The following is a 14,960-nucleotide window of genomic DNA, read 5'->3' on the forward strand; positions in this document are numbered from 1 at the left end:
TATATAGACAATGAACTCATTCTGCCTATATGCTCTCTCATCTGCGTTTAACGATGGAAGAAGCGATGTACGTAGGTGGCCATCTAGGTTTACGTTAATTTTTTTTGAATAAATGTAGGTCGGAAGGCAACGATTTCCTAAGACAAGACATTGTTCCTTCCTTCGACAATCTTTTTCTAATGAACTAGTGCTCTGCCCATAATGACTTCGATCAAAAGTTAATATTTAACGACTTTACTAAGTAAAAAATATAGGGACTATTTTTTAAAAAACTTACTGCTCTTCGTGTCATCAGAACGAACAAATGTAGAATAAGGTCAGTTACGTTGGTTAATATTCCCCTGGTAGCTAGGCATTTGCTTCGTAAACTTTTTATTTTGTTTCTGAACAAGAAAATTACTTGAAACAGTCAGGATAAATGGAACATTCTGTGTATTGCACATTAACCTGAGATCTGTGCTCGCATTTAGCACAAACCACGTAAGCAACAAATTAAGCATCTGACCATTTCATTATAACAGAAAGAAGCAACACTGTAACGACCCACTCAGAAAGCCATTTCTCCTCCAACGAGCCCACGGCCTGGTATATTGCTGAGGTCTCAGTTACGAGCGTCTATTAATCATCCATAATCGTTCGCGTTTCTCGCCTGCAGAGAAGCATTACCATAGTGAAGCACGACAGCGAGGTCTGATTTTTTTATCAGTGCCTGCTTCAGCTAGTGAGAACGAGGAAGTCTGCAGTTCCTTTCACACTAAAGACAAGTTTATAGTTGTAGTTCTGTAGCTTGTGCAGCTCTAGCGCGTAACACACTAGCAGCTCTCTTCAAATTATTTTGCACAACAGTATGCAGGCCAAAACATTATTACCACCTGCTTAATAGCATGGTGGTCCACCTGCGGAACTCAGTACAGCAGCGATTCTGCATGGTGTAGATTCGCCAAGTCCTCTCTAGAGCCGGCAGGGGTGGCCACGCAGTTCTAGGCGCTTCTGGAACCTCGCGACCGCTACGGTCGCAGGTTCGAATCCTGCCTCGGTCATGGATGCCTGTGATGTCCTTACGTTAGTTAGGTTTAAGTAGTTCTAAGTTCTAGGGGACTGATGACCATAGCTGTTAAGTCCCATGGTGCTCAGAGCAATTTGAACCATTTCCTCTCTAGATTGTCGGAGGATTTTTAAGCGGAGGTCGCGCAGTTTTCGTAAATTACGCGCCGGCGGTATGAGGACGCGGAACTGACACTCCATACCGTCCCGTATGTGTTTCATTGGGGTCGGATCAGACAATTTGGTGGCCAGGACGACAAATTGAGTTCACTATCATGCTGGTCAGACTTCATTAGGACAACTGTGGGAATCTGACACGGACGATTATTCAGCTGGGAGACGTCATCGCGTTTGGGGAAGATGTCAAGCTTGAAGGGATGCTGGTTCTCCACAATAATGTTGTTGTAGTCTACAGCTGGCATAGCTTCTTTGATTTCTACCACAGGTGAGGGTCGCCAGTGGCATGATGCTGAACTCACTGACTTGCGAACGTGGCGTGATGCATAGCTCGAGCGACCTTTCACTTGGATGACGGCATATTCTCACCCGACCTGGTGTAACAAGAAATGTGATTCATCCGACCAGGTGACACGTTTCCATTGATCTACAGTCCAATGCGGAAACACGCTGGACTCATCTGCTGTACAGCCCAATATGCAGCTATTTGACCTGAATGGTGTGCTCTGAAAAACTTGTACTCTGTTGTCAAATCTGTCACTGGCTGCAGCCTGTACTGATTTACAGAGAGGGCACGCCTCCGAAACTCACGCTCTGTTATGAGTCGTGGACGTTCCACATCTTGAATGAGATTTTCACTCTGCAGAGTAGTGTACGCTGATATGAATCTTCCTGGCAGATTAAAACTGCGTGCCGGACCGAGACTCGAACTCGGCACCTTTGCCTTTCGCGGGCAAGTGCTCTACCATCTGAGCTACCCAAGCATGACTCACGCCCCGTCCTCACAGCATTAATTCTGCCGGTATCTCGTATCCTACCTTCCAAACTTCACAGGAGCTCTCCTGCGAACTTTGCAGAACTAGCACTCCTGAAAGAAAGTGTGTGTGAAATCTTTTGGGACTTAACAGCTAAGGTCATCAGTTCCTAAGCTTACACACTACTTAACCTAAATTATCCTAAGACAAACACACACACACATGCCCGAGGGAGGACTCGAACCTCCTCCGGGACCAGCCGCACAGTCCGTGACTGCAGCGTCTCAGACCACTCGGCTAATCCCGTGAGGCCTGGAAGAAAGGATATTGCGGAGACATGGCTTAACCACAGTCTGGGGGATGTTTCCAGAATGAGATTGTCTTTCTGCAGCGGAGTGTGCGTTGATATGAAACTTGCAAGCGAAAGGCAAAGGTCTCGAGTTCGAGTCTCTGTCCGGCACACAGTTTTAATCTGCCAGGAAGTTTCGTTCCACATCTTGTTGCCATCCTTCAACCAGTTCCCTTGACTGTAGTACGCCAACACCCTGCCAGCATCGCCGTTTCCGATATGCTCGTTCCGGTAGCTAGGGGTCATTACAATTTGTTCTTCATACCTCACTTAGTTGATTTCTCCATTTGCAGCCCGTATCGTCGCTATAATGATTCCTAATTCACCTCTGCTCCGCTTATATACATCCATGCTCATAAATTAAGGATAATGCTGATACATGGTGAAACAACGCTCTAGTGTGTGGTTTGGGGGTTTAAATCACCTCGGGGTATGACCATGCGATGCATTTGACCTGCGGTCGTCGCATGGTGGTGCTGGCAGTAGTCCACATATGCAGAGGTGCGTTGGTTCATGTCAGAGTACGGTGCAGACTTTTCAGACGTGCTAATGGTGACTGTGTGTTGAAAATGGCTCAAAGAACACATATTGATGACGTTATGAGGGTTAGAATACTAGCGCGACTGGTGGCTGGTCAAAAACAGCAGGCTATAGCATGGGCCCTCCGAGTGTACAAAGTGTGATCTCAAGATTATGGCAACAATTTCAGCAGACAGGAAACGTGTCTAGGCGCTACAGTACGGGACGTCCACAGTATACAACGTCACAATAAGACCGATATCTCACTATCAGTGCCCGCAGACGGCCAAGGAGTACTGCATGTAGCCTTGGTCGGGACCTTACTGGAGCCACTGGAACAGTCGTCTGCATACACCCTGTTTACAGACGACTGAGCAGACATAGTTTATTCGCCCGGAGACCTGCAAGGTGCATTCCCCTGACCCCTGGTCACAGGAGAGCCCGTAAAGCCTGGTGTCAAGAACACAGAACATGGTCATCGGAACAGTGGTCCTAGATTATGTCCACGGACGAGTCCACGTATAGTCTGAACAGGGATTCTCGCCGGGTTTTCATCTGGCGTGAACCAGGAACCAGATACCAACCCCTTAATATCCTTGAAAGGGGCCTTTATGGAGGTTGTGGTTTGATGGTGTGGGGTGATATTATGACTGGTGCACATACACACCTGCATGTCTTTGACAGAGGAACTGTGACAAATCAGGTGTATTGGGACCTCATTTTGCACCAGTATGTCCGCCTTTTCAGGGGTGCAGTTAGTCCCACCTTCCTCCTGATGGATGATGACGCATGGCCCCACCGAGCTGCCATCGTGGAGGAGTACCTTGAAGCAGAAGATATCAGGCGAATGGAGTGACCTGCCTGTTCTCCAGACCTAAACCCTATCGAACACGTCTGGGATGCTCTCAGTCGACGTATCACTGCACGTCTTCAAACCCCTACGACTCTTCAGGAGCTCCGACAGGCACTGGTGCACGAGGCTGTACCCCAGCAGCTGCTCAATCACCTGATCCAGAGTATGCCACCCGTTTTGCGGCCTGCGTAAGTGTGCATGATGATCATATTCCATATTGATGTGGGGGTACATGCGCAGGAAACAGTGCCGTTTTGTAGCACATGTGTTTAGAGACGATTTTCTCCAGTTTTGTGTACTCCCACGGTGTGTGGCACGACATCCTGCAATTATTCTTAATTTATGAACATGAGTGTAGTTTCCTTACCACGCCTAGTGCCTGCAACGCCATCAGGAGGCATTAAATCTTGCTGTGGGCAGTGACCTTAATGTTTTCACTTTCAGAGAGTATCATAACATTGAGTATTGTTAATAATTATTCCATATCTCAATGGAAACTATAAGTAAATAGCTAATTAATCATCGTTGATAGTAAGTAAATGATGTCACCTTCCTGTCTATGGAAAGTGTGTGAGATTATGTGGTACAGAACGCAATATGTTTTTGGCGAGAGAGATAAGATCGTTACAAGTAATACAAAGAAAATACAAGGAGATAAAATGACTCTCGTGACACAGCGAGAGTCCATCTAACAGACAGGAGGAGTTGAATGTGCAGACAGAAGATCTATTTTATCGCAGTAGGTGAGCATTACGACGTTCAGGACTTGAAGAGTTGTTCCGAGTGGTGTGCTTTTCAGATGAAGTGCACAATTTGAACTACACAAGGTGAAATTCATTTCACTTATGGATGTCTCCGACAAGCCGTAAAATCGCAATGTCTACGGCGAACAGGATACGATCTGACTTCAGGGAAAGTAAATTACGTCTAAATAATGGGAGACACTTTGTCTTATAAGCAACGAATTGCTTCTTAGTTAAACTATAGTCTGAAATATTAACTAAATACTGTTTTTCCGTTCTCTGCCAAGTTCGGTGTAAGATAAATATTTAAAACGTTCCGACTCTAAATGTCACTTGTGATTCCGAAGCTGGTAAGAATACTTGGGAATGGAACTAAGAAGAATGAACAAAAAGATCTCTGCAACAGTGAAATGGATGAATGTAGAAATTTGAGTTTGATGGCTATCTGAATAAATGTTGTTTGTGTGTGTGACAAGATCAGATTCATTAATCCGAAACGTTGAAGCAGTTGAAATCAAGGAAGAACACGTTAATTAGATTTGAAATCGGTTACTAAAATTTATTTCAGACAGTGTTTCATTTCATTGATTATAATTTTGGAGAATACTGTCGAGAAGTAATGTTCAAATTTACAAATTAATGATGTGAAAATAGCGCATAAAAATTCAAGTTGGACTGAAAACATATTTGGACAAGCCATTTATTGAACTAAGTGGTCAAAGTCACGGGGAGGGTTAGCCCATTTGAAGATGTGCTATGTCAGAGGCCCGAAAGTTTCTTCTGTATGGTTACACAGGGTGTGGCGCCACCAGAGACACGATAGTTGAGCAGTCCGTTACAGACAGGTGTGTAGTGAATATGGCAACACGCCGCGAGTTAATCTACTTTGAGTGTGAAATAATCTGTTCAAAATACAAGGACATAACCTGCCGGAGATTACACGAGAATTTGGATTTTCGAGGTCAGTACCGTCCAGTCAGTACTGATGATGGTCGAAGTAGAGAGGATATAAAATGTAGACTGGCAATGGCAAGGAAAGCGTTTCTGAAGAAGAGAAATTTGTTAACATCGAGTATAGATTGAAGTGTCAGGAAGTCATTCCTGAAAGTATTTGTATGGAGTGTAGCCATGTATGGAAGTGAAACATGGACGATAAATAGTTTGGACAAGAAGAGAATAGAAGCTCTCGAAATGTGGTGCTACAGAAGAATGATGAAGATTAGATGGTTAGATCACATAACTAATGAGGAAGTATTGAATAGGATTGGGGAGAAGAGAAGTTTGTGGCACAACTTGGCCAGGAGAAGGGATCGGTTGGTAGGACATGTTCTGAGGCATCAAGGGATCACCAATTTAGTATTGGAGGGTAGCGTGGAGGGTAAAAATCGTAGAGGGAGACCAAGCGATGAATACACTAAGCAGATTCAGAAGGGTGTAGGTTGCAGTAGTTACTGGGAGATGAAGAAGCTTGCACAGGATACAGTAGCATGGAGAGCTGCACAAACCAGTCTCAGGACTGAAGACCACAACAACAACACTGTCCAGTATCATTCAGACAAAATTTACAGTTGGTGTGAGGAGTGGCAGCTTGCTCTGAATGCAGAAAAATATGAGCTAATGCCGATGAATAGGAAAATAAATCCCTTCAGTTTCAAATACAGCGTTAGTTGCGTGCTGCTTGAAAAAGTCAGACGATTAAAAATTTAGGGGTTACATTGCAAAGTAATATGAAATGAATCGAACACGTAAGGACGGCGATAGGGACGACGAATGGTCGAATTCGGTTTATTTGCTGGATTTTAGAAAAGTGTGGTTCATCTGCAGAAGAGACCGCGTATAGGACACTAGTGCGGCCCGTTCTGAGTACTGCTCCAGTGTTTGGGATCCCCAACAGTTTGGAATACAAATAAGTAGTTCGGAGACGGGCCGCTAGATTGGTTACCGGAAGGTTTGATCAAGACGCCAGTATTACGGAGACGCTTCGTGAACTCAAATGGGAATCCCTGGGGGGAAGGCGACGTTCTTTTCGTGGAACAATACTGAGGTAAGTTTGAGAACTGGCCTTTGTAGCTGACTGCAAGACGATTCTACTGCCGCCAGCGTGCATTCCGCATAAGGACTACGAAGATAGAAACTAGTGCTTGTACGGAGACATATGGACGGGAAATGAATAGTAATGGTACAAAATACTCCGTCATGAACCGTAAGGTGGCTTACGGAGTATGTATGTAGATGCAGTTGTATGAGGGACGTACAGTGAGAACCACAACACTTTTTTTTAACACTCGGCCAGTTTAGATTGAAAAAGTGCGAACTTTGTTGTGGGACATTGTGAAATACTCCCGCTTCAGCCTACATAGCTTCATAAAGTTACGACAGGTGGCGGTTCTATACGTACTCTTCAAAATTACGTCTCTAACGGAGGTATGTACCAAGGACAGAGCAGTCATTGAGTTACTTTTGGCGGAAAACCAAAACATCGCAGATATTTGTAGGCTCTTGCAGAATGTCCACGGATACCCGGCAGTGAACGAAAGCACGGTGAGTCGTTGTGCGAGGCGTTTGTCATCATCGCAACAAGGTCGCCCAAACCTGTCCGATCCCCTCCGTGACGGCCAGCCGCACACACCTGTGACTCCTGCACTGTAGGAACGTGCGGACACTCTTATTCTAAGTGATCGAGAGATCGCAATCAAACACCTCGCTACTGAGGTGGACGTCCCTATTGGTAGTGTTGACACATTTGTCCACCAGTTGGAATATTCAAATTTGTGTGCCCGCTGGCTTGTTCGCCGCCTAATAGACCATAAAGAGCAACGAAGGACCACCTAAGCTGACTGCTTGCGCATTACGAAGCGGATCCTGACAATATATCGAATATCATCACATGGGTACACCACTTCGAACTGGAAATAAAACGGCAATCCATGGAGTGGTGCGACATCGCCTGTTCTTTGAGGAGTACGCAGCTTGTGGTCTCGCGGTCGCGTTCTAGCTTCCCGAGCAGGAGGACCCGGGTTCGATTCCGAGCGGGGTCAGGGATTTTCACCTGCCTCGAGATGGATAGGTGTTTGTGTTGTCCTCATCATTTCATTCATGGAAGTGGGGAGTCTGGACAGAGCAAAGGTTAGCGCAGTTGAGTGTCCCACAAACCAAAACATCATCATCATCCTTCGAGGAAATGGTTCAAAGCCGCACCGTCTGCCGGCAATGTCAGTGGCGAAGGACTTACGCGACCCCTTCTCATGGTACAACCATCAACTCTGATGTGTATTGTGTCACCCTCAGGAAATTAAAGAAACAACTTCAGCATGTTCGTCGCTACATAAATGTAAACGAACTTCGTTTTTCCCATGACAACTAACGGTATCACACAAGTCCGCGCAGCCGGGAGGAGCTCATAAAATTTCTTTGTCTGCTCTTCCTCATCCACTCTAAAGCCTGCATAATGTGCCTTCGTAATTCCATCTATCTGGCCCTAGGAAGGATGAAATCTGCTGTAAGCAGTACGTCGGTAGTGGGGAGGTTATGGTGTAGCAAGACGTTGACTCAGAAGTCGACCAGTAGAGTGGTTCTATTCGGGCATACAGGCCCTTCCACTGGAATGGTAAGGCCGTCGCACTGAACAGAGATTATGTTGAAAAACAAAGTTTCGTAGCCAGAAGAGTGGGGAATAATATGGTGAATTGAAATCATGAATAAAACAAAGCTGTTTTAGAGAAAAATTGTTTGCAGTACTTATTGAATGCCCCTCGTAGATGTAGATGTAGGATGGATAAATATCACATGGATAATGTTTACCAACCTGTAAACCGCCGCACAAGACGACCACATGTGTCTGATAAAAGGACGTCGCGTCTCCGCCGCAGAGCCACACGGTTCGATCAACGGTCTGCTGAGTCAGATCGCCACCGATTTGAACGTGGAGCATCAGGGACATGATTCTGCTACGACTGTAGGGAGCGAAATACACCGCATAGGCTTCAGTAGCCGTAGATCAACTTGTGTTTCATTGTGGATACTTCGACGCAGATCTCAACTACTGGCACGGGTCAGCGAGTATGATTATTGTGTCGTGCAACAATCAATCCTGGTTGCAGATGTGTGGAGTTGATGGACGTGTGAGGGTATAGCGCATGCCCCATGATGCTGTGAATCCTGTGTCAACCAAGTTGTGACTGTTGTATCCGGCTGCAGAGATCAGTGGCCAATGAGCAGTGACAGATGCACGCTATGTGGACATTTTTGTAGTCCAGGTGGATCCATTTCTGCTATTCGAGTACCGAGAAGGAGCAGCTATGTTTCAACAGGATAACTGACATCTTCCGTCTCTTTGGTTGCACGCAGATAGATGATAAACACTACAGTGAATTCATAACCATGGCTTGGTCGCCCAGATGACGCGGTTTTAACCCAGTCGATCATTTATGGGATGTTGTTGATATCTGTCAACCCTGTGCTAACTATTCAAGAGCCATTGTAGGTAAGACTGCAAGATGTGAGGATCAGTATCTCTCCATAAGGGTTCTAACGCTTCGTAGAAGTGGTTACCACACTGGACTCGCATTCCGGAGGACGACGGTTCAAACCCGTCTCCAGCCAACCTGATTTAGGTATTCCGTGATTTCCCTAAATCGTTTCTGGCAAATGTCGGGATGGTTCCTTTGAAAGAGCACGACCGATTTCCTTCCCAATCTTTCCCTAATCCGAGCTTGCGCTCCGTCTCTAATGACCTCGTTGTCGACGGGACGTTAAACACTAATCTCCTCCTCCTCCGCCTCGTAGAGTCCATGCAATGTTACTTCGGTATTAATGGCTCAACTAGGAGAAACTCACTATTCACTTCACATCCAGTATCTACCCATGATGTCTGGTCACTCAGTACAAATTGCATGTGATTTTTTAGTGGGTGATAATGTAGATGTAAGCTGCACAGAATTTCTTGAGTAGTTTGTGCTTTGCACTCGCAAATCTGTGTGGCTTTTTTGAGTTACAATCTCGTATGACTTACAAACCACTGCCTAATGTCTGCTACTATCTACTTATTTATTCGTTCGGCATTTACAAACGCATTAGCCACATTAAATGCTTACGCAGTGGATTGACGACATTATTATTATTGCTCTGAACTGAATTACAATATTCTTTAGAAATATTCTTATAATTTGTACTACACTAACTGACGAGAAGTGTAGGGACACTTATTAGTGGAGATTAACATGGAGTGTTTCCACCCATCACCTTTATGACGGCTTAAACTATGCTGGGTATACTTCCAATGAGGTACCTGAATGTCTATGCGGGAATTACAGCAAGTTCTTGCTGAAGAGCTGAACCCAGAAAAAGTTGTGATGGTTGATGTTGTGGTCTGGAGCAAAATCTACTTTCTAACTCATCGCGAAGGTGCTCCATTCAGTTCAAGTTAGAACTCGACAAAGGCCAATCTATTAAATGAATGTTATAATTCACAAAGAACTGCCTGACTCATACTGCTTTATGAGAGGATGCACTGCCATTCCGATACCAACGATCACCACCTCCGCGCTACACAGTGCTGTAAAATGTGTTAATAGCCTTCCGCATTCAGCGTTTTTTAAGTGTAATAAGGGACCACAGCCTAACCACGAAAAACATCTCCATGACATTACATCACCTCCTCCATACTTAACGTTTATCAGCATTATGTCCTTCAGTTGGACGTCCACTTTAGCTACGTATGATTCTTCAGTCGGACTGTTGTTGTTGTGGTCTTCAGTCCAGAAACTAGTTTGATGCAGCTCTCCATGCTACTCTATCCTGTGCAAGATTCTGCATCTCCAAGTAAGTACTGCACCCTAAATCGTTCTTCCCCTACGATTTTTACCCTCCACGTATCCTTCCAGTACTAAATTGGTAATCCATTGATGCCTCAGAACATGTTCTACCAACCGATCCCTTTTTCTGGTCAAGTTGTGCCACAAATTCCTCTTCTCCCCAATTACATTCAGTACCTCCTCACTAGTTTCGTGAACTACCCATATAATTCTCAGCATTCTTCTGTAGCACCACATTTAGAAAGCTTCGATTCTCTTCTTGTCTAAACTATTTATCGTCCATGTTTCACATCCAAACATGGCTACACTCCATAAAAATACTTTCAGAAAAGTCTTCCTGACACTTAAACCTATTCTCGATGTTAGCAAATTTCTCTTCTTTAGAAACGCTTTCCTTGCCATTGCCAGTGTACATTTTATATACTCTCTACTTTGACCATCGTCTGTTATTTTGCTCCCCAAATAGTACTTTAACCGTCTCATTTCTTAGTCTAATTCCCGCAGCATCACCTGATTTATTTGGATTACATTCCGTTATCCTCGTTCTGCTTTTGTTGATGTTAATCTTATATCCCCCTTTCAAGACACTGTCCACTCTGTTCAACTGCTCTTCCAGGTCGTTTGTTGTCTCTGACAGAATTACAGTGTCATCGGCAAACCGCAAAGTTTTTATTTCTTCTCCATGGATTTTAGTTCCTATTCCAAATTTTTCTTTTGTTTCCTTCACTGCTTGCTAGATTGAATAACATTGGGGATAGGCTACGGTCCTGTCTCACTCCATTCTCAACCACTGTTTCCCTTTCGTGCTCCTCGGCTCTTATAACTGCCATCTTGTTTCTGTACAAAAGTGTAAATAGCCTTTTGCTCCCTGCATTTTACACCTGCCACCTTTAGAATTTGCAAGAGGGCGTTCCAGTCAACATTGTAAAAAGCTTTCTCTAAGTCTTCAAATGCTAGAAACGTAGGTTTGCCTTTACTTAACCTATCTTCTATTAGAAGTCATAGGATCAAATTGCCTCACGTGTCCCTACATTACTCCAGAATCCAAACTGATCTTCCCCGAGGTCCACTTCTACCAGTTTTTCCATTCTTCTGTAATGGATTCGTGTTAATATTTTGCAACCGTGACTTACTAAACTGATGTTTGTCAATTTTCACACCTCTCAGCAACTGTGGTATTTGGAATTGGAATTATTATATGCTTCTACAAGTCTGAGGGTATTTCGCCTGTCTCATACATCTTGCTCACCAGATCGTAGGGAGTTTTGTCAGGGCTGGCTCTCCCAAGGCTATCAGTCGGACTAGTGAACAATATTCAGCTTCGCTATAGACGAGGTCCAAGGCCTTCACAACCTCACGACGTTCCAGCCAATTTCGACAGGATAGCATCGCGTGGGTTTAGTTTCTCTGTTGTAGCTTTGGATTTTACATAAAATTGCGACCTAACTTCATTCACAAGCGTTCAGACTTATTCTCGTGCCTCCCGGTCCATGCGAAGGCAAACAGAGCAAAGTATACAGTGACACCCAACGATGCATTGAGATGACTCGATGGTTACTGCATTAGAGGGCTATTGGTTCGGCGTTAAAGTTCTAGTGTTAGTTTCGCATCCTCTGATCAAGACTCAGGAGTCTCTTGGCTTACTCGAAAGTGCTCAGATGTGAGCTGTGTCAACGAGACCATTGTACTGTATAAAAATTAAGCGCGTCAGTATGAGAATCTTTTCTTTAACAGTTTGTCAAAAGTGTTACAGAACGAGCTAAAAGTTAAACATAAACATTTAGAATACGACAGGTATCAAAACACATATTTACACTGGCGGAAAAAAATCGCAACACAAAAAGTAATTAATTAGAGTAAAGAAATGTCGGGAATACATTTACTAAGATGGTATCTGTTCTTTCGGACATGTCCGAAGGAACACATACCATCGGTGACCAAGCAGCTCGTTAGAATGAAATTACAATGAAATGAACATACATTTGGCTGCCGGCCGGAGTGGCTTTGCGGTTCTAGGCGCTACAGTCTGGAGCCGAGCGACCGCTACGGTCGCAGGTTCGAATCCTGCCTCGGGCATGGATGTGTATGATGTCCTTAGGTTTAAGTAGTTCTAAGTTCTAGGCGACTGATGACCTCAGAATTTAAGTCGCATAGTGCTCAGAGCCATTTCCATTTGTCTAACTAACGTATTTAAGTGAATAACATTGCAAGGTCACAGGCTAATGTAAGCGCGCAAATGTGACATGTGAAATGCTGGTACATTAGTAACAGGTATAATAGTCAGAATATTGAATGCGAGAATGGAAATGTGCCTGCATTTTATTGTATAGGTGTCGGATTCGTGTTGCACTTGGTCGGTTGATACAGGGACGGTTTATGCTGATTGTGGATGGCGCTGGGGTTGTCGTCCGATGACATCTCATATACGCTGTATTGGAGACAGATCTGGTGATCGAGCAGGCCATGACAACATGTCGACACTTTGCAGAGCATGTTGGGTTAGAACAGCGCTATATGGGAGAGCAGTATCTTGTATGAAATCACCACCTGGAATGCTGTCGTTGGATGGCAGCACAACAGGTCGAATCACCAGACGGACGTATAAATTCGCAGTCAGGATGCGTGGGGTGACCACGAGAGTGCTCCTACTGTCATACGAAACTGCACCTCAGATCATAGTGTGTCTAGCGCGCAGACAGTCTGGTTGCAGGCCCTCAACTGGCTTCCTCCTAATGAACACTCGGTCATCACTGACACCGAGGCACAACCAGCTTTCATCAGGAAACAAAATCTCCATCCTGCCCTCCAAACAGCTCTCGCTTGAGACCACTGATGTCGCAAATGGCTGTGTTTTGAGGTCAGAGGAATGCATGCTACAAAGCGTCTGGCTTGGAACTGTCCTTCAAGTAGTCAATTTGTAACAGTTCTTTGTGTCACTGTGATGCCAACTGCTGCTCACATTGCTGCTGTAGAAGCAGGGGATATGAATACCACTAACTGGTACAGGTGTTTGCTAGAAACGCACAAGGCCAACGAAAACTTGGAGTTCCATATATCCATCGAATGTCCACCACGAGTTTACTGGTCAGATCGACGATTGGCTACAAGTTTCTTCCAGCTCGCAAGCGACGGAGACTGACCTGCACGGTGTGGTCCATGCTGTTGACGATGCGGATGACGCGGCCGGAGGAGGGCTTGCCGTTGCTGTTGGTGGCGGGGGTGGGCACGTCTCCGTCGGCGAGGCTGGCCTTGCGGCTGAGCGGCTGTGCCGGCTTGCTGGCCCAGCCGCCCCCACCGCCCCCGCCGCCGCCCCCGGGGCCCGGCCCGTTGCTCGCCGCGTACCACGCCGCGCTCTTCTTGCCGTAGCTCGCCGACTGCACACAAGATACAAACGAGGCACTGTCAGCAACACAAGGCCCCACATAATTAAGCTGTCTTAACTGCGAATTCGGCGGAAGCAATACAACTGCGACGCCTAATTCAAAATGGAATAGAACATAAGCACGTCTCGTCAGACAACTATAGGGTAATATCAACAGCAGCAGAGAATGCCGTTACCGAAGTGGGATTCTTTATGAACACGGAAGTAAGGCAAAGAATGTGTTACTGTCATACGTCAAGAGCTGATCACAGATGAATCATGAAAACAGGAATGGGGTGTACTGGACTGCGAAAGAAAGTAAAATAGAAACAGTGAACGGTACAAGAACAAGAAGTTCAATATACAGCTACGTATATCAACAAAGGCGCCGTAAGCGATCATGGTGTTGGACTACAAAGAGGGTGATCCGTGCTCAAACCTCGCTCGTGCCAATATTTTTTCCCTGCTCACTTTATTCAAAGTTGTATCGGTGTCGTGGTATAACGTCCGTTTGCAACAGCGAGGTGTAAAAGTGGGACCTATAATAACGCCGGCCTCGGTGGCCGAGCGTTCTAGGCGCTTCAGTCCGGAACCACACGACTGCTACAGTCGCAGGTTGGAATCCTGCCTCGGGCATGGATGTATGTGATGTCTTTCGCTTGGTTAGGTTTAAGTAGTTCTAGGTTCTCGGGGACTGATGACCTCAGATGTTGAGTCCCATAGTGTTCAGAGCCTATAATAACAGTTAATTCTGCACAGCTACTTTATTAGAAGCCCAAAGGAAGTTGTTTTCGAATGGGAACCGCAGGCATTTGATGACAAGGTGGCAAGTCAACCGAATCGTCCATCAGAAAACACGTCTGGTGTGTCGTACACGGCATTAGTGACAGAACGTGTGCCGTATGATGGGAATCACTTAACGACGTACCTAATTTGTACGACTGATATCTGTGTGAGATATGATTCTATGTCCGATATAGACGTTCGTATGAATGCGAATGTGATCACTTCTAAGGAAATGATGAAAACATAATACTATGCCACATAAACTGCAACAAATGAACGCAACACTTTAACAAACACAGTTTCTGTGTGTCCTGTCAAAACATATCCTTTTAAAGTTTTTGAAGTTGCTTCCGTTTTGGAAGCCTTAAGGCTTGAATTCATTTGTTGTAACACAGTTCACACCCGCTTATTAGTTGTTTTCATTTCTGCGGGAGATCTCACTATTCATCACATTTACTTGCGACGCTAATAGATTCTTACCACGTGACTTATTCTATAACTAATGTATAGTATGACGACCGCCGAGACTACAGAAAGAGAACAAATGTTTCAATGACCTG

The 14,960-nt window shown here is 45.1% G+C and overlaps 1 protein-coding gene across 1 annotated transcript in view; it reads right to left on the reverse strand.

Annotated features, from left to right (window-relative positions):
- LOC126354637 (echinoderm microtubule-associated protein-like CG42247) overlaps positions 1-13,487 on the reverse strand; it is a 287,858-nt gene extending 274,371 nt beyond the window's left edge. The window contains exon 1 of the mRNA XM_050004406.1: positions 13,394-13,487. Coding sequence (XP_049860363.1) covers positions 13,394-13,411 — 18 coding nt within the window. The 5' untranslated portion in view covers positions 13,412-13,487. The remainder of the gene's footprint in view (positions 1-13,393) is intronic.
- Between the last annotated feature and the right edge of the window lie 1,473 nt (positions 13,488-14,960).

The sequence above is a fragment of the Schistocerca gregaria genome, chromosome 3 (genome assembly GCF_023897955.1).
Source record: "Schistocerca gregaria isolate iqSchGreg1 chromosome 3, iqSchGreg1.2, whole genome shotgun sequence".
NCBI lineage: Eukaryota > Metazoa > Arthropoda > Insecta > Orthoptera > Acrididae > Schistocerca > Schistocerca gregaria.